General features: G+C 41.5%; 2 protein-coding genes and 1 long non-coding RNA gene across 5 annotated transcripts in view; 2 read left to right on the top strand and 1 right to left on the bottom strand.

Annotated features, from left to right (window-relative positions):
- Positions 1-8,736, top strand: part of MYO5C (myosin VC) — a 94,988-nt gene extending 86,252 nt beyond the window's left edge. For both annotated transcript variants that reach the window (XM_072808547.1, XM_072808546.1), the window contains 3 exons: positions 4,896-5,070; positions 5,466-5,546; positions 7,302-8,736. In XM_072808547.1, the coding sequence (XP_072664648.1) occupies positions 4,896-5,070; positions 5,466-5,546; positions 7,302-7,454 (409 nt within the window). In that variant the 3' untranslated portion in view covers positions 7,455-8,736. The remainder of the gene's footprint in view (positions 1-4,895; positions 5,071-5,465; positions 5,547-7,301) is intronic.
- A 216-nt stretch (positions 8,737-8,952) lies between these two features.
- Positions 8,953-18,561, bottom strand: LOC140622807 (uncharacterized). Of its 2 annotated transcripts, none has more exons than XR_012022471.1 (3): positions 17,747-18,561; positions 17,198-17,347; positions 8,953-9,189 (listed from the first exon to the last, which is right to left on the bottom strand). It is a non-coding gene; the product is annotated as an uncharacterized lncRNA (long non-coding RNA). The 2 variants fall into 2 exon arrangements; XR_012022470.1 differs by lacking the exon at positions 17,747-18,561 and adding an exon at positions 17,498-17,678.
- GNB5 (G protein subunit beta 5) overlaps positions 16,145-19,448 on the top strand; it is a 45,995-nt gene continuing 42,691 nt past the window's right edge. Inside the window, exon 1 of the mRNA XM_072808541.1 lies at positions 16,145-16,285. Coding sequence (XP_072664642.1) covers positions 16,160-16,285 — 126 coding nt within the window. The 5' untranslated portion in view covers positions 16,145-16,159. The remainder of the gene's footprint in view (positions 16,286-19,448) is intronic.

Here is a 19,448-nt window from a genome sequence, read left to right as displayed (position 1 = left end):
CTCACCACCCTGAGATCAAAACCTGAGCTGAAATCAAGAGGCAGATGCTTAACTGACTGAGCTACCCAGGTGCCCCTTATTCTATATTAGAATCATTATCTTAACCGTATCAAGTGGAATGTAGGAAGCTTACCATCACATAGGCCCCTTTTCCCTTTACATTATCGTTGTCTTATGTATTATATCTAGAGACATCAAAAATTCTGCTAGATAATATAATTTTCATTTAAATAATCTAATATATTTTAAGATGCTCATTTGAAGAATTATTATATTTACCCACATATTTACCATGTCTGTTACTCCTTCATTCCTAATATTCCAAGTCTTATTTTTTCCTCAAAATCTCATTTTGGTGTCAGGAAGGTATCTTCTGCCTGAAGAAATTCTTTCGGGAGTCCTTATACAGCAGGTTCACTGGCAATACTTTGTTTTCTTTCATCTGAAAATGTCTTCATTTCACCTTCATTCCTGAAGTATATTTTGTGATATAGAATTCTGGATTGACATTCAGTTTTATCATCACTTTAAAAACATGAAACATTTTCCATGGTTTTGATGAGAAATGTCAGGTTATTTGAATTATTGTTTCTTTACGAGTAATGCATGATTTTTCTCTGATTGCTTTCATGATTTTTTTTTTTGTCTTTGATTTTCCACAGTTTAATTAGGATGTGTTTGGGCGTGGATTTCTTTGGGTATGACCTATTTGAGATTCCCTGAGCTTTTTGAATCTGTAGGCTCATACATCTCACTAAATCTGGGAACTTTTCAGTCATTTCTTCAAATATTTTGTCTGTGCCACAATTTCTCCTTTCCCCTGGAACATCAATAACACAAATGTTAAATCTTCATTATTGTTCAGTGAGTCCATAAAGTTATGTTTATTTTATTAAGTTTTTTTCCCCTCTGTCTTTAGATTGAATCATCTCTCTTGACCGTTTACTCTGGCATCTCTATCCTGCTGTTGAGCCCACTAAGAGAGTTCTTTATTTTTGTTATCGTATTTTTCACTTCTAAAGTTTTTGTTTGGTTTTTCTTTATATCATTTTTTTCTCATCTGAGACTATCTTTACATTTATTTCAAGATAGTTTGTCTTTATTTTTTGGAGCATTTTTATGATAGCTTCTTTAAAGTCTTTATCAGATAATTCCAACTCTGTGTCATCTCAGAGCTGATATCTATTGATTGTCTTGTATGACACAAATTGAGATTTTCCTGGTTCTTCATATGCCAAGTAATTTTGAATTGTATCCTGGACACTTTTAATATTATACTATGAGACTTTGGGTCTTTCAGCCTTATGGAGAATGTTGCTATTTTTTATCAGATAATCCATTTGAGTTCAAGCTGCAAGTTCTGACCATCCTTAGTGGCTTGTCATTCTCATGTCAGTTTTCAAAGGCTTTGTTATGCTATTTGGTTCTGTCTCATGTGTGACACCTCATGGTCAGCTGAAACTCGGATGATGCTCTGTCCCATTGTTTATTCCTCAAAGTCTATGTGAGCTGTTGAGGGTTAGATCCATGCATGGACCCAGGTGTGCACTAAGGAGTTCATGACCAACTTTAAGGGATTACTTTACCAAGCTCCTCCATCTCCAAAACACCCCTGATACTTTCCAGATCCCTGGGAATCCCCATTTTGGTCCTCCAGAAAACTGGGAATTTATTTAACCCACTATGTGGTGAACTTCCTGCAAATGTCTTCATCTGGGGCTAAGTGGTGGTGAAATAGAACAGTGGGGATTCACCCCCATTCTCTTGAACTATAGTTGCTCCATTTGGAGAAGGTTTTCCTGCCTCAGAATTTGAGCTCCTTACTGGACCCTGTGGACCACAGTGAAATTGTTTGGGGCTTAAACACAAAAAAGAAAAAGTAGAAAAAAGAAAAAAAGAGGATTTCTGCCCTCTCTTAAGAGCAGTAAGACCCATCTTTTCAGTCCCTCAACCCAGATCTAGAGGGCTCCTACTGGAGATCTTTATTGCCATCAGCACCACCTGCTGAGTTTCAGCTCCTTTGAGGTCAGGCTAATGAATAGTGGACAGAAAAAGCTAGTAAACTCACTATCCATTTGACAATACCTCAAATTCTGGTCTTCTTCCCCAATCTACCTTGTCCTGTTTACTTTTCAGAGTCCTCAAATAGCTGCTTCAGGCATTTTAGTAAGCTTTAATAGCTGCATTCAACGGGAGGGGCAAAGTAGAGTATGTTCTTACCAAGAACTGGAACTCCACCACTGATTTCTCCACCATTTTTTTTTGAAGATTTTTATTTATTTATTCATGAGAGACACAGAGAGAGAAAGAGAGAGGCAGAGACACAGGCAGAGGGAGAAGCAGGCTCCAGGCAGGGAGCCCGATGTTGGACTCGATCCTGGATCTCCAGGATCACACCCTGGACTGAAGGCGGCACTAAACTGGTGGGCCACCAGGGCTGCCCTCTCCACTTTTTTTTAATTGAAGTATAATCAACATACAGTGTTATATTAGTTTCAGGTATACAATATAATGATCCAACAATTCTATACACTATGCAGTCATCATCAGGATGTGCTCTTAATCCCCTTTATCTATTTCATTCATCCTTCCACCCACCTCCCCCCTGACAACCATTAGTTTTGTTCTCTGTACTTAAGAATCTGTGTTTTTTTGTTTGTTTGTTTGTTTCTTTTTTCCTTTGTTCTGTTTCTCAAATTCCACATGTGAGTGAAATCATATGATATTCTTCAACTAACTTATTTCACTTAGCATTATACCTTCTAGGTCAATCCATGTTATTGCAAATGGCAAGATCTCATTCTTTTTTATGGCTGAGTAATATTCCATTGTATAGCTACACTACACCTTCTTTATCCATTCATCTATAGATGGACACCTGGGTTGCTTCCATATCTTGACTATTAAAAATAATGCTACAATAAACATAGGGGCGTATATAGGTTTTTGAATTAGTGTTTTCATTGTCTTTGAGTAAATACCCAGGAATGGAGTTACTAGATTATATTTCACTACTGATTTTTGGGTGGGAGAATTAACATGCTCAACATCCAGTTTAAGGAAGGACTATGGCAGGTTTATTTTTTTTTATGGCAGGTTTAAATAGTATGGATTAGAAGGGATAAGATGGGAGGCCCAATAGGAATCTATCATAATAGGAATCCAAAATAGTGGGACAAAACTGACAGTGTAAAAAAGGGAGGAAACCAATGGAAGATATGGTATCTCACATTCCTTACATCCCTGTGGAATATATCAATTCAGAATTATTGTCCCAGTGTTATAATCAAAGAGAAGACCCACATAGGGAGTGCTAATTTAGAAGGCCAGAGCTGGAAATGACCTTAGAGATCACTTGGTTCAACACTTAATTTTTTAAAGTTTATTTATTTGTCTCTATACCCAACGTGGGGCTTGAACCCATGACTCCAAGATCAAGAGTTGCATGCTCCTCCAACTGAGCCAGCCAGGTGCCCCTGGCTCAACACTCAATTTTTATTTATTTATTTATTTATTATTTTTTTTTTTTAACACTCAATTTTTAAAAGCAGCTTCATTGATAGATCATTTACATGCTGTACGGTTTATTAATTCTGTAAACTATATCTGTACAGTTCATTGGGTTTTGGTATATTTACAGAGTTGTGCAAACATCGCCATAATGTACTTTTAAAACATTTCTATCACTGCAAAAAGAAACCTTAAACCCATTAGCGGCATTCTTACCCCCTACCACATCTCACTTCCCCCGTCCCCTCTCCCTTAGGCGAGACAACCACAAATATATTTTCTTTCTCTATAGGTTTGTCTGTTCTGGACACTTTTATAAATGGAATCATAAAATGTGTTGTCTTTTGTGACTGGCTTCTTCACTTAGCATAATGTTTTCACAGTCCATCCACGTGGTAGCATGTATCAATACCTTATTCCTTCTTATTGATGAATAAATGTCCCACTGTATGGACATACCACAATTTGTATATCCATCAGTTGGTGAACATTTTGGGTTGTTTTCATTTTTTGGAAATTATGAGTAATGGCATAATGAACATTTCACTACTGATTTTTGAGTAGTGAAACATTGTGTGGATATGCTTTCAGTTCTCTTTTTTTTTTTTTTTTTTTTTTTTTTCAGTTCTCTTAAGTATCTACCTAAAAGTGGAATTGCTGGGTCATGTCGCAGTTCTATGTTTTATGTTTTGAGGAACTGCCAACTGTTATCATTAGCAGCTCTACCATTTTACATTCCCACTAGCAACGTATGAGGGTTCTCAACACTCTCATTCACCCAGAGAGGTTCAGTAACTTTCCAAGCTCACACAAGTAGATTGGTGGAACTAAAACCATGCTTCTTAACTTGTAAACTTATGATAATTAGTGACAGACACAAGAATGAAAACCCCAGTGGACTGAATGAAAGCCTTCTATCAACTGGAAATTTTCTGTCAATTTAGGAAAACAGTTTTTTACACCAATATTAAGTCTTTAAATATCACTATGATTTTTTCCTTAAGTAGATTTTCAAATCTATTATTAAGTGTATTTTATTTTCCTTAAGTAGATTTTCAAATCTATTATTAAGGGTATTTTAATAGATCACTTTATAAATGATTGCAGTCACTGCTTTTTACTCAGATTTTCCCCCAAGTTTATTAGCTGGTATGACCCCTCACCCTAGACCATCAAGATCCTTAAAACCACGGATCATGAGAGCTAATCATCTGGTCCAACCTCCTGGTGTTACAAATGAAGAAACTGCTGGACCATGGTCCTAAGGTTCTCACTGAACCCGGGTACCCTCTTAGGACACACTGGGGTATTGGGCACCCTCTCCTGAAGTGGACAGATCTCAGTGGGTCATCCACTATTGTCTGTTTCTCTGGCTTTTACTCCAGGTGCAATATCAGCTACTTAGAAGAATGGCTTAAGGATAAGAATTTGCAGAACAGCTTGGCCAAGGAAACTTTGGAACCTCTCTCTCAGGCAGCCTGGTTGCTTCAGGTCAAGAAGATCACAGACAGCGATGCCAAGGAGATCTATGAACGCTGCACCTCACTGTCTGCTGTGCAGGTGACCAGGCTGGTTAAGTGTGTCCCTGATCTTTGCCCTCTCTAGCTTAGCCAGCCATAGGATGTGTCTGAATCTCTGTGTGCTCTTTGGGGTGCACACAGATCTCCCATGAACCACCTTCTTATCTAATAAGCATTTATTTAATATTAACTTAGGACTTAAAAACAGGAAAATGTATATGATACATTTCCTGCCCACTGAACTCACAGATGTCTATATATGAGGGGAAGGAATGGGAGGAAGGAAAGAGGTTAGAGTACATGGTTCCTAAAGCCAAATTACTGTATCAAAAAACTACATGTGGTTCCCAATAGTTCCCAAACCATCTGAATCATTATTTCATGGACAGGCTTGTGATTTTTCATGGTCAACACCATCTTATGTGCTGTTCACAGATCATAAAGATCCTTAATTCATACACACCTATAGACGACTTCGAGAAAAGAGTGACTCCATCCTTTGTTCGCAAAGTACAGGTAAGATCCTTACGGATGTGCCTTTTAGTTTTCCATATAAGAAATTAAGAGGACACCTGAATGGCTCAATCAGCTAAGTGTCCAATTCTTGATCTCAGCTCGGGTCTTGATCTCAGGCTTGTGATTTCAGGCCCCACGTTGGGCCCCACATGGGTGTGGAGCCTACTTTAAATGAATGAATGAATGAATGATTGATTGAATATTGAATTAACATTATAGAAATCTAAGATTAAAGTGCATTTACCAAACATGCACAAGAAAGGCACTTAGCAAAAGCAGCAGGAGTTCTCCCTGTCAAATACCCCAGTTTTCAGAACCCATTTTAGCCTCAGTGGGAGGAGAATGAAACACCACAACCATGATTCACCTGCTGTGTTCCTTCAGCATGTCTTATTTATCATCAATCTTCTTATTAGCACTGTGCAAGGGAGCAGAGGCTGAATGGAAAAACATAAACCCATTTGTCTTATTTTAATCCCTAAAGTATTTTCTCCAATCTGCTAAGGCATCAGTTCTCTGAGTTTGGTTCAAGGATCCTGTGGGTCCTTGAGACCCATTCAGGGGGTCTGCAAAGTCTTCCTTTTTCCAAATACATATGTGTGAAGCAGACTTTTCTTCATATACTTCAACCAAAACAACACATCACCATAGGTTGAATGCAGAAGTGGATACAAGATTCCACTGGTCTCATTAAGTCAGATGTTAAAAGATTTACAAAAATATAAAACAATACCACTTCCTACTAATTTTTTTTTGTTTTCAAAAATAGTTATTTTTCGATAAATGTTTACTTGTGTTGGGTTTGTTACTTTAATGAATTCATATTTTTTTTTTTTTTTTTTTTTTTTTTTTTTTATTTATTTATGATAGTCACAGAGAGAGAGAGAGAGGCAGAGACACAGGCAGAGGGAGAAGCAGGCTCCACGCACCGGGAGCCCGACGTGGGATTCGATCCCGGGTCTCCAGGATCGCGCCCTGGGCCAAAGGCAGGCGCCAAACCGCTGCGCCACCCAGGGATCCCTTAATGAATTCATATTTTAAATTATTGTCTTAATTACTAATATGGTGGGATCCCTGGGTGGCGCAGCGGTTTAGCGCCTGCCTTTGGCCCAGGGCGCGATCCTGGAGACCCGGGATCGAGTCCCACGTTGGGCTCCCTGCATGGAGCCTGCTTCTTCTCTGCCTATGTCTCTGCCTCTCTCTCTGTGTGACTATCATAAATAAATAAAATTTTTTTAAAAAAGAAAGTTATAAAAAAAATTACTAATATGGTAAATATCAGTAGTTATACCCACATTCACAAAAGCTCTTTGGAGTCCTCAATAATCTTTAAAGAGTTATAAAGGTGTCTTGAGACAAAAAAGTTCATAAACTACTGAACTAAAAAGAAGGATAACTGCTAGAAAGATTTACTACTTCAGATCTACTCATGTTTGGGCTTAGAATTATGCCACAAGATGATAAGAATAGAAAACAGATCCATTTACAGTCAGTCCCTCCTGTAGGAAATTAACATCTGAAGTGAAACAGAACACGAAAGTAAATATTCACAAGAGCTGATTGGAAATCCTGCGTAGACCATCTCACCATGGGACTGTGTTATCAAAAGGCTCTTTTGTGCATTCTCTCACATGATTTTGAAAGGAGCTTTTCAGTGAAGGTTGGGATGTGTTTTCCTTACTCTGAACTTCTAGATAGTCATAAAGCAGAATGCAATGGTCTCCGTATTCATTTTTCTTCTGGTTTTAATTTCAGGCTCTCCTAAATAGCCGAGAGGACTCGTCACAGCTGATGTTGGATACGAAATATCTCTTCCAAGTTACATTTCCTTTTACCCCCTCTCCACACGCTCTGGAAATGATCCAGATCCCCAGCAGTTTTAAGCTAGGCTTTCTCAATAGATTATAACAGGAGAAAAGAGAGTAAGTGTACTTTCCCCTCAGAAGCTATATGAAGATCAAATATGAGGGATGTGGTTTATTCATTGGAATGGGAATGCTTTGGGATGTGATGTGAGGAAGAAAATGGGAATTCTCCAAGATGGGCCACATCTCTTGTTCCCAGGGATGGTGTTGCCATTGTCATTTTGTAAGAGTTAACGTACGCCAGCTGGGGTTGTAAAGGCCACATCTACCTTAAGAATCACAACCAGCTTTTCTTGAAGTTCCTGGAAGGCCTGTATTTCCTTCCAGGTGCCTCTTGTCCTGCTCTGTCTTATGACAGGACTCCCCCAAGAGGAAGTATGATCTGAGGACACAGTGTCTCCTAAGTTTTCTAACATTTCTGTGAAGCCCAGGTACATTTATGAAGCCACAAGTAGGTTCCAGGGTTGGGTCTTCCAGGAGATAATCCCATTTGGGCCACAATGTCCTCTCACCCCATCCCTCCTGCCCAGGGTGGGTGGGGTGGGGCCCACTGGTGTTTTACTAAAAAACACTCCTGCATGAAAAAATATTTATAATTTCAGACCCCTCTAGTTTTTAAGAGAATATTCAATCTGAACTGAACTATATGAAGTATTTTATGTATATGTCTACCTAAAACAAATATATTATTAAAATTAATTGCCATGCCATTTATCATCTCTTCTGAAAGAACTTTTCTTTACATTTTATCTGCCAACGTATTTGCCATAACTTTCTTCATTGTTCATACAACGTCTTTAAAAACTAAGTTTTAAAAGACAACTTAAATGATTTTCTCTATCTTTTCAGCATTCAAATAGGTCCTTAAATTTTCCCATAAAAATAACTGAAGAACTATGTCAGTTCCTTCTTTTGAGAAACCAATGTTTCCCAAGTTTTATGGAAACTGACTATCCCTTGTCTCCCACCCACCCCATCTCCCTGCCTAAACCTTCTCTATCCTTCCTTTCAGAGCATACAATGTTATTTGACCAGCACTGCTAGCCTTTGGCCAGTGGCCCCAGTGCTCTTCTGTACCATTCCAAGAATCCCAACTGGCCCTATGCTTCTGACAGACTCACAGGCATTGGCTGTGATTCTGTAACACAGATACATATCTTAGTAGTAGAAATGATACTTGATTATGAAGCAACATCACCCTACTTATATGTAATGATATCTTTTCATATTATAAATGATTTAGTTCATTTAGATACATTATGTATGAAGAAATGAAAAGTGAACTTTTGAAATATTTTAATCAATAAAATAAATCACCAAATGAATTGGATCAGGTTCTTCTTTTTTTTTTTTTTAAAGTAGGCTTCACATCCTGCGTGGGGCTCAAACACACAACACTGAGATCAAGACCCGAGGTGAGATCAAGAGTCAGACGCTGTACTGACTGAGCCACCCAGGCGCCCTGCGTCAGTCAGATTCTTTTAATTGCTAGGAGACTACATTTTTATTAAGTGCACAACATTTATGACTTTCTTTAAGGATTGTATTCTTAAAGATGCTGGAATCTTTATTAGATACATAGTATCTCATAAAATATGTATAAACACTTTTAGAGGGGAAATAAATATGCCCCAAGTCCCGACCCAGGCTGTGTCTCCATGGGCTCCCCAACGGCGAGAGAAGGGGCCATCAGCAGAGACTTGGCTGGGTTTCTGATCGGCATCCGCAGACTTCTCTGTTGCCACGGAGCCAGGATAGTCAGAGGCTATAAAGAAAGACTGAGAGAATCACTGAATTTTAATCTGGGGGCACATGAAACACTTATCCGAGACTCGGACTTCAACTTGGACCAGACTCGAACCCTGAGGTTTTGTCTCACCCAGCTTTTATTAAGAGGGCTAGCAGATTGGCTATAGGAATGATCAGCTTTGAGAAGCAGAGAAAAGGTTGTTTACTTCAAAGGGTAGAACAGGCTATTCCCTCAAGGAGAGGGAGTGGAGGAACCGTATCTGGAGAACAGTGTGGCCAAGTCCCTCCCGTCCCACAGTGTGCCACGAGGGACGGGACCACGAGATTCAGTTCTCAGATAAGTTCCGCAGCTGGTTCCCTGTACTCTGTGCCCTTTCTCTGCTCCCCATCACCCTTCCTTTCCGGTTCCCATAAGTTGGGGCTGCCTGTTTTTCAACATGCACCCCGGGCTCTCAGCTGATAACATTGCCCATCTCCTTTGCTACCCTGTGAGCTCCTGGAGAGCAGCTCCACATCTTGCTCATCCCCTTGCTCATCTCGATGGGATGGGATGAGCTGCAGGAGCAAGATCCTATTAGAGGCAGCAGGATTGGCGGAGGGGGATAGGGGGGTGGGGGGCGGAGGGTGGGGGGAGGGTGTTGGTCAGCCTGGGGAAGGAGCAGATCTTGTTTGGGAACAAGATGAGGGGGCCTGCAGAGGCAGAGAAAGTCATGCATGGAGAAGGGAGAGGAGCACGCATCTCCCATCCCCATCAGCCCCACAAAACTGAAGGTGGGAAGAATGGCCAAAACGAAGAGGTGCTGGTGGGACGAGGACTGAGCGGGCCCAGAAGAGTGCTGACTACAGTTAGGGGTGAATGTCAGAGTTGCTCAGTGGGGCAGAGCGTGGATTCATCAAGGCCAAACCTGCCAAGGCCAAACCTGCCAAGGCCGCCTCTTGCTGTGGAAGGAGAACAGCCTGTGAAACAGGTGGAGAGAGGTGCCGAGGGCATCTGCTGTGGACGGGCAGGAGGTTGCCATCGGCAGTGAGTGCCCCTGGGAAGGGACAAAGCCTCTGAGCCTGGATGCCCAGATAAGGAGATTAGAGGTGCAGCTTCTGCTTTTGCACCTTCACCTTCATGCTGCAGCTCTGACTCCTCAGCTGGGGGCTCCGAGTGTTGACCCTGTGGAAGGTATGTATGTGCTAACAGTATATTAGCATACTCAGGCTTTCCTGCATGCTCACGTAAGTGTTTCGTGTGCACACACCAAGGTGCTAACTGGGCATTCTGTGAGGAGGGAGCATTGGTGAAGGATGGTGGTGGTGGTGAATCCGCATGTTGTAATTGCTCTACAACCCACATGGATTTCTTTCAAAATAATAGGAAGGTGTTTTGTTTTAAAAATACATTTCGTGTGGGGATGCCTGGGAGGCTCAGTGGTTGAGCGTCTGCCTTCAGAGTTCCGGAATCGAGTCCCACATCAGGCTCCCCACCTGCTTCTCCTTCTGCCTGTGTCTCTGCCTCTCTCTCTCTCTCTCTCTCTGTGTGTCTCTCATGAATAAATAAATAAATGAGTAAATTAAAAAATATATTTAGTGTTAGCCTAAGGGGGAAAAATTAGGCATCTGTAAAAGTCATATAATCAGTTTAAAAAAATTGATCCAGGTAATACTTTACATGTCAATATAAGCCTCAGAATGCAGCTTATGGAATAGGAAGAGGATTTTTTTCTTTTTTAAATTTTTATTTTATTTTTTATTTAATCATGAAAGATACAGAGCAGGAGAGAGAGAGGCAGAGACACAGGCAGAGGGAGAAGCAGGCTCCATGCAGGGAGCCGGATGTGGGACTCGATCCCGGATCTCCAGGATAACGCCCTGGGCTGCAGGCGGCGCTAAACCGCTGTGCCACCCGGGCTGCCCGATTTCTTTCTTTTTTAAAGATTTATTCATTTTAGAGGGAGAGCAGAAGTGCATATGAGCCGGAGGAGGAGCAAAGGGAAAAGAGGAAAGAAAATCCCAAGCAGACCCACCTCCCCTCCCCAGCTCCCCTTTCCTGCTGAGTTTGGAGCCCTTCATGGGGCTGGATCTCAGACCATATTTATTGAGTATTGAGACTCAATATTTATTGAGTATATGAATGTCTGCATTTGTGAAGTGTCTGTTCAAAGTCTCATGTTTTAAAAATAATTTTTAATGGGATAACGCATATAAAACTCAGCATTTTGTTTATTTTTAAATTGATTAGAATGACTTATTTATCTTAGAGAGAGAGAGAGAGAGATTGAGAGAGTGCAGTGGGGAGGGTCAGAAGGAGAAGGACAGAGAGAATCACCAGCAGACTCCCCGCTGAGTGCAGAGCCTGATGTGGGGCTCGATCCCCCCCAACCTGAGATCATGACCCAAGTTGAAATCAAGAGTCAGATAACTAACTGACTGAAGCACCCAGATTCCCCAAAACTCAGCATTTTAAAGCACACATTTCAGTGGTTTTTAGTATATACACAATGATGTGCATTATCTAATTCCAGAGCATTTGCATCATCCCAGACAATAAACCTCATACCCATTAAGCTGTCACTTCCCATTCTCTCCTCCTCCAGTTTACTGGCAACTTCTAATTTACCTTTGATCTGTACGGATTTGCCTATCCTGGATATTTCATATAAATGGAGTCACAGTTAGTGGCCTTTTGTGTCTGGCTTATTTCACTTAGCATATGTGCAAGCTTCATCCATGTTGTAGCGTGGATCAGAACTGCATTCTTTTTTATTGCCAAATAACATTCTGTATGGATATACCACATTTTTGTTTATCTGTTTCTCAGTTGATGGATCTGTGCTGTTTCTACTTTGGGCTTAAATGCTGCTACAAACGTTCCTGTATAAGTTTTTATGTGAGCAGGTGTTTTCAGTTATATGAGCATATATACTTAGGAGTGGATTTGCTGGGTCATGTGGTGACAACTTTGTTCAACTTTTTTTTTTTTTTAAGATTTTTATTTATTTATTCATGAGAGACACAGAGAGGCGGAGACACAGGCAGAGGGAGAAGCAGGCTCCATGCAAGGAGCTCGATGTGGGACTCGATCCCAGGACCCCAGGATCATGACCTGTAACACCCAGACACTGAGCCACCCAGGCACCCCTCTGTTCAACTTTTTAAGTAACTGCCAAACTGTTTTCCACAGCAGCTGCACCATTTTACATTCCTGGCAGCAATTCATGGGGGTTGTTTTGCTCACTTTTAATTGGGTCAATAAAGCATTATTCTAAAAGTAAAATTTGATACCCTATATATTCAGTAATAAGAGGCTGGCTTAACAAATTATGATACTACACGGTACAGAGTAAAACTAAAGCTGTTACCAAAGAACAGTAGATCTAAGTAGATCAGGTAAGTACTAACAGAATAAATTAGGTGAAAAAAAGCAAATAGCTGACAGCCGTATTTGTGTAACTCACAAGCTTTATCTATGATGTTAGAAAAGTCTGGAAGAATATACAATACACCAAATCTAAATATGGAGAGAAAATGCGGAGCAGGTAAGAGGGACTTTGACTTCTGACTTTCTATCTTTCGTCTGTACTCTTACAAGAATATATATGGGGTGGTGGGGTTTTTGGTAACTTTAAAGTATATATTTAGGTAACACACTGCAAAGAAATTTCATGCTTGTCTTGGGGTTAGGGGAAGGTTTGATAAGTTCTAGGACTACTGTAGAACAACTTCATGTCAAGGCTTATTAAAATGCAGCATTTTTATCTTGTCAAAATGCTCATTGGAAGCATTTGTTCTAGCTGTTAGAAGTTCCTTCATCATAAAAAGGATTATTGACAATGAAGATAGTAGAATGCACTACGATGAAATTTGGCCACGATAGGGGGACCTGGGTGGTTCAGCAGTTGAGCATCTACCTTTGGCTCACGTTGTGATCCCAGGATCCTGGGATCGAGTCCCACATTGGGCTCCCTGCAGGCAGCTGGCCTCTCGTCTCTGCCTCTCACTCTGTGTCTCTCATGAATGAATAAATAAAATCTTTAAAAAAAATTTTGGCCATGACATAAATGCTAAATGAAAAACATCAGTATATAAAAAATATAAAACCTACTCTTGCATCTGCCAAAATGTGGACCAGGAGTCTCTCTGGGCAGTGGGATTATAGGTGATTATTTTCTTCCTTATGCCTTCTTTATTTTTTTTCCAGACTCTACAATGCCCATGTAGAATATTTATAGTTTTAAATATCGTAATACTTCAAATTTACTTTGTAGCTTGCCCATGCTTAACCAACCACATCTAAAATGCTAGCTGCATGAAGCAATTTAAGGTCAATATGTCTTAAGACTTGTGGTCTCTGTGAGAAAATGATGTTTTCTAAGAATACATAATGGCACAAATGGCACAACGTGCCATACACAATGGTAGACAAAAATACTAGTAAGCAAAAAACTAAAGTTCAAAATTGTATATGACATACAGTTCCAATTTTTTAAAAAAAGTATAAGCATATGTTTATGGAGACACTAGAAGAAAATGTAAATGTAAAATGTTAATCACTGTTAGTACAGGGCATGTAGGTGATTAATTTTCCTTCTTCACATCCTTCTGTTCCCAATTATTTATGATAAACATGTGCAGCTCTCATCGCTTGAAAAAGTTTAAAATTCAGTCTGGGAAGGAGAAGAGTGTCTCTCTCCAGATTTGGAATATTGGCGTTTTTTTCTCCTTCCCTTTTTCTTGCTCTCCCACAACTTCTAGCCATCCTTGGATTCCTTCTCCACTCAGCCCCAGCGTTCCTCTCACCTTCCGTTCCCACAGCTGCCACTCTGCCCAGAGCTCATCTCCTCTTCCCCAAAACATGATAACAATCTATTAACCTAGTCAATTTTCCTGCAGTACATTCTCTCTCTGACCTACTTCTGGAAGCACAAATGCTGGAATAATCCACTTGAATGACGTTGCTCCCTTGCTGAAAAACCCATGGCTCACCTTCCTAATGCTCTTACTTGCTGTCTTCAGCATGCCCTTGTGACTGGCAGGCGTGGACAGTGGGGGACATTACCAGGTCCTTGCCAAAGGCTAGGCTCCAGTGCCCAGGCCCTTTTGCTTGCTTGCTTTTTTCTCTCTTCTTTCTTACCTTTTGTTTTTAAAAATTTGTTTATTTATTCATGAGAGACACAGAGAGAGAGAAGCAGAGACATGGGCAGAGGGAGAAGTAGGTTCCCTGCAGGGAGCCTGATCAGGACTCGATCCCAGGACCCCAGGATCATGCCCTGAGCTGAAGGCAGATGCTCAACTACTGAGCCACCCAGGTGTCCCCCATTTTGCTTTCTTTAATTCATGTTTTATGAAAAGGCAGAACAGCCTGCTTGTGCCAGCTCCACGAGAAAGGTTGTAGAGTCCCACCACATAAAGGCCTCACTGCTGACCTTGAACGTATTTAATCCCGAGGCATGTCCTCGGCTACACCACCGATGTCTGCTTCCTTCCTAGGGTGGCTGTGAGCAGTCAGGGCAAGCACGCTGTGGTGGTTGGTCAGTAGCTGGTTTCCTTCTGATCTCTCATCCGTAAAGGACTATCCTCTACTCCCCTGTTCCTTAGAGATCTCATGAACTACTGCCCCTTTGTTGGAGGAGTTCAACCCAATTCATTCTCCCCATTCTTCCTCTAGTCCGATGGTGACATCTGTATGGTAGACATTCTCCCTTCAAGGTGTCCCCGCTGCTACCTGCCCTACAAATATGTTCCTCAGAAATTTGGCTTTCTTGAAATGTTCAGACCAGTGTCCCAAAGTCTCTTTGTGGGAGAGGGGACAAAACCATCCTCTACTAAGGGGGTCATTTCTTCAAACCCTGATGTGGCCCCCTCTTCGAAACACCTATTAAATTGGCTTGGTTACGATGGCTGGGCCCTCCCCCCTTTAACCTGCTTGTCGTCCTCTCCAACAGTAGCACTGCAATGTCTAGCCTCCCAGAAACTCAGAAGGCATCATAGACCTCTCCCCCTCCTTGTCCCCACACATCACCAAGTCTAGCTCCTTCTTTGTAAGCATGGTCAAATCCATCCTACATCATTGCTTCATGTAAGGCCTTCATCGTGCTCTGCCTGAAATGTGGTCACAGGCTCACCTCTGCTTTTTCCACAACTCCAGCCTCATCCCCCGCCCCTGCTGCCGCTGCTACCACAGCCACTCTCAGGGCAGCTTAACATCTATGGAGCACTCACTCTATTTCCTCCTTGAGCTAAGCTTTATGCACTTTTATAAATCCCCCAATGATCCTGTGACTGTGGATGTTAAGATCCCCATTTGATTGATTAGCAAAGATCCAGAGAGTTCGAATGACTTGCTCAAGTAGTGGCACCAGGATCTGGTCAGCCAGAGCTAGCACCCTCAGCCACCAGATGGTTTTGCTTCTGTAAGTTTACCTTCCCTTCAGTGGCCTGGGCCTGTCTGTTGACTTCGGGATGGACAGACAGGAGCCCTGGGTCTATGACTGTCAAATGTTTAATAAGTGGGATGTGTCCCTTGCAGAGAACCAATACTGTGTTTACTCAGCCTTACAATATTAGTTGAGATCAGGCTCTGCCATTTTCTAACTCTCTTCTTTACTCCAAATGTTTACCATCAGGGGAGGATTTTTTTTAAGTTTTAAACTGTAGTATCCATTATAATAATGCTCTCCACCGTGGAGCCCCACAGGATTAATATTGTGCTGCAGAGATCAATTGTGTCCATGTCTGTAACCTGCCAAAATAGCCAGTTAAATGGTAACCCCGGAAAACCTATTGTCTGATGCTTTCTTACTGATTAAATAAACAAGTTGGTGTTGACCCAGCACGTTGTAATAAATCAAAGGTTATAAATTAACTCATATACTTTATCCCACATGTAGAAAGGCTGAGCAACCATCGTGACCAAAGGAAGATGAGATTTTAAAAAGCTGTTTCTGTTGGCTTTTCTCATGCACCTACATCCCTTTCTCTCTCTCTCTCTTTCAGCCTCATTTTGGATAAAAAATGTGTGATCAGACCTTTCTCGTTAATGTGTTTGGCTCCTGTGACAAATGTTTCAAACAACGGGCTCTGAGACCCGTTTTCAAGAAATCTCAACAGCTCAGCTACTGTTCAACATGTGCAGAAATCGTAAGTGCCATTTAAAAAAAAAGTGGTTATCTGTTTTAAAATGATGTCTCATGTCAGGTTCCTGTGACAGAGGAGTTGCCATAAAATCAGCTTACAACCAAACATTTTCAGCACACTGAGGCTAAGTGAGGCAGCATAATAGCACGGTGGTTCAAGGTGTGGATTCTCTGACCTCCTGGGTTCAAATCCTAGCTATGTACCTAGGTGGCGGAGGTCAGTTTTCCCCTATATAAGATAGGAATACTAGCATTTGTCTCATAGGGTTTTGTCAGAATTAAATGAGTTCATTTGATAAAATATTTAAAACAGTACCCAGCACAGGCTGTGTTCAATGAACGTTTTAGCTATTGCTACTTTTTTAGTGCTAATGCTTCTTGCTACTGCTGTCTGTCTGCTAGGCAAACAACCAAGACAAAAGAGACTCTGGCAAACAAACAGCCTGGAAATGCCCCTCCAAAGGCCATGGTCCAGCTTTCCCTAGGAACAGCTCTATTGAAGACTGAACCCTACAGGGCTTCCCTAGTAGCCAAAGTTAAGTTCAAGGAAAAGTGTTCCTTAGGCCTAAGATTTCAGGGAGGACTAAGGACTGACTGAATATAAATCCTTATGTTTTTCAAAGAACACAAATCAGTCCTCACCAGAGGTGGTTACACACAGGCTTTATTCAGGTTTTGCAGCAAAATGCCCATAGAATGGCGGAAGCCCCAGAAATCAGTCCTTTCTCAAGAGTATTTGCAAAGCAGTAGTGCTAGGTATTATGGCTGAGCAGAGCCCTCACCTGGCCAAAAATGGTAAAACATGCTTCTCCAAAAGTCCAATTGGAAACCCCCAATTAGCCACACATTTTAAACAGCCCCCACCCCCCCACCCCCCAGCAAGGATTCTCTGCACAGTTCATGTCTCCATACCCACCGGCTCTTCCCCAGAGACCCCCGCCGGGGCTGCCTCCACACCAGACAGGCTTCATCCTCCAGTGAGCTGCCCCATCCTTCCTGGGAGGCTGTGGGGCACCTGCTGGCCAGGGTTCTGCACGCACAGGCTGGGAGGACCAGGCGCTGGTGCCTTGGGGCAGTACATCCATTAAAAAAAATAAAAATAAAAAATAAAAAATAAGAAAAAAGAGGAAAGGTGATTTTTTACATTTTATCCAACTGAAGAGGAAAAGGCAGTATTAATTCTCTTGGTCCCATTGTAACTCCTGATAGTAATTACATTTAAAAAAAATATCCCCGTGGGCAGCCTCGATGGCCCAGCGGTTTGGGGCCGCCTTCAGCCGGGGGTGTGATCCTGGAGACCCGGGATCGAGTCCCATGTCAGTCTCCCTGCATGGAGCCTGCTTCTCCCTCTGCCTGTGTCTCTCTCTCTCTCTCTCTCTGTGTCTGTCATGAATAAATAAATAAAATCTTAAAAAAATATATCACTGTAAAGCAAATGGCAAGTAAACAGCCCAGAGTGACATACAGGCTTTGGGACAGCATAATAATCCTGATATCACAAGATCAGGCTTAGTGTAATGGACTTCTCCCTGCAGCAAGCACATTGTGTTCTAAACATGGCTCTGCACATCGTCAAACAGAGGACGTTCAGTTCTTAAAATAAGCCTGTTTTCCGGTGGCCCTACCATCCTGGAGAAGTGCTATTTATTCATCTTAGCTCTTCTATTTTTTAAACAACTTCTGTGGACACAAGGAGCCCAGAGTCCCCATCGTCATATCCTGCAGCATCATAGATTCTTCCCAGGGCAGAGGCTCTGGCCTGGAGATATTTTCCAGGAAACTGTCACAGGCTATCTCCACAAGCACTTGAGGGTTCCCAATATTCATTCCCAACTATTCAGACACCCTGTTGTGGGTGAGACATCCAAATGACTGGTAGCTAATTTTTACCTGGGTGTTTGCAAACGTGTAGCCCCCAGTGGACCCTTTTCATGAACAGGGAACTGTAACTCCACCCCTGCCAAAATGTAGGAGACCTCAACTTTTCTCATTTCTAGCTTCCTTACCTATAAAAAAGTTAAAACCGAAGTACAGAAAGGCTCTTTGCAAACTTTCCCATCTATTAAGAAGTCGCATGGCCTTATCTCTAGATGGTAGACCCTTCAGAATGGAGGGTGTTTGGGATTTGTTTAACAGAGAGAACCTCAGAGGAGGGCACACACCAGTGTGAATCTCTGCTCACCCCAGATGACATACAGGCAGACCCTGAAGCAGGCACACATCCCATGATGGGCCATAAGGCATCACGAGGAAATGAGGAGAGGAGGCTATTGGGCTAGGCCTTCTGAGGTGACCCTGGTGAGAAGTGCCTCCCAGGACCTAGTGTTTCATTTAAATTACTTCATGTGAATTGCTCAAGTGTATCATGGAGCCTTAATAATAATGAGCAAATACTGTGTGTCAGGCACAGGTCTGAATGCCCTGCGTAGCCCCTGACGAGGCCTGAGATGTTATCCATTTACAGATAAGGAGCCTGATGCAGAGAAGTTAAGTAAATCACTCAAGGCCACACAACACAGCCTAGATTTATCCTCAGGCGATATGACCTAGCTACAACTTCTGCTCTTAAACTTTTGCTCTGCAAACTCTGAGGCAGATGTAATAGTTTTGCTTTTATAAATAGTTGTATATATCTAAGCATTTATATTTTATATTCATATTTTATATTTATTTTATTTTTAATTATATATTGCATATATTCTGTTTTATACATCCACTTAATGAACTAACATTAACTGAGTACCTACAATATACCAGTAATCATGCTAAATACTGAGAATAATTGATGAATGAACTTCTACTGATGGGAAGGGAAAGGGGAGCTGGTAGTTAATAGTATCTGCTATGATGGAGAAGCTGCTAAAAAGTTCATTCACATGATCTTATTTAATTCTCCTAATAGCCCTAGGAAGTAGATTTTCCAGCGAAGGAAACTGAGCTCAGAATCTAACCTCTAGACGACCATGTATAGATTAATACAGATTACTTCCAACTTTTCTTTGGTAAACAGCTGCCCAGGACAGCAAGTAGAAGCTGGATTCCTCAGGCAGGGAGGGGTGAGGACATACCCCCAAATCCTGTTTGGGAATGTTTGCTCTAGAGTTTTTTTTTTTTTTTTTTTTAAGATTTTATTTATTTATTCATGAGAGACACAGAGAGAGGCAAAG

The sequence above is a fragment of the Canis lupus genome, chromosome 32 (genome assembly GCF_048164855.1).
Source record: "Canis lupus baileyi chromosome 32, mCanLup2.hap1, whole genome shotgun sequence".
In the NCBI taxonomy this organism is placed as follows: Eukaryota; Metazoa; Chordata; class Mammalia; order Carnivora; family Canidae; genus Canis; species Canis lupus.
The sequence above is the reverse complement of the archived record's forward strand: the minus strand, read 5'-3'. Positions and strand labels throughout refer to the sequence as shown.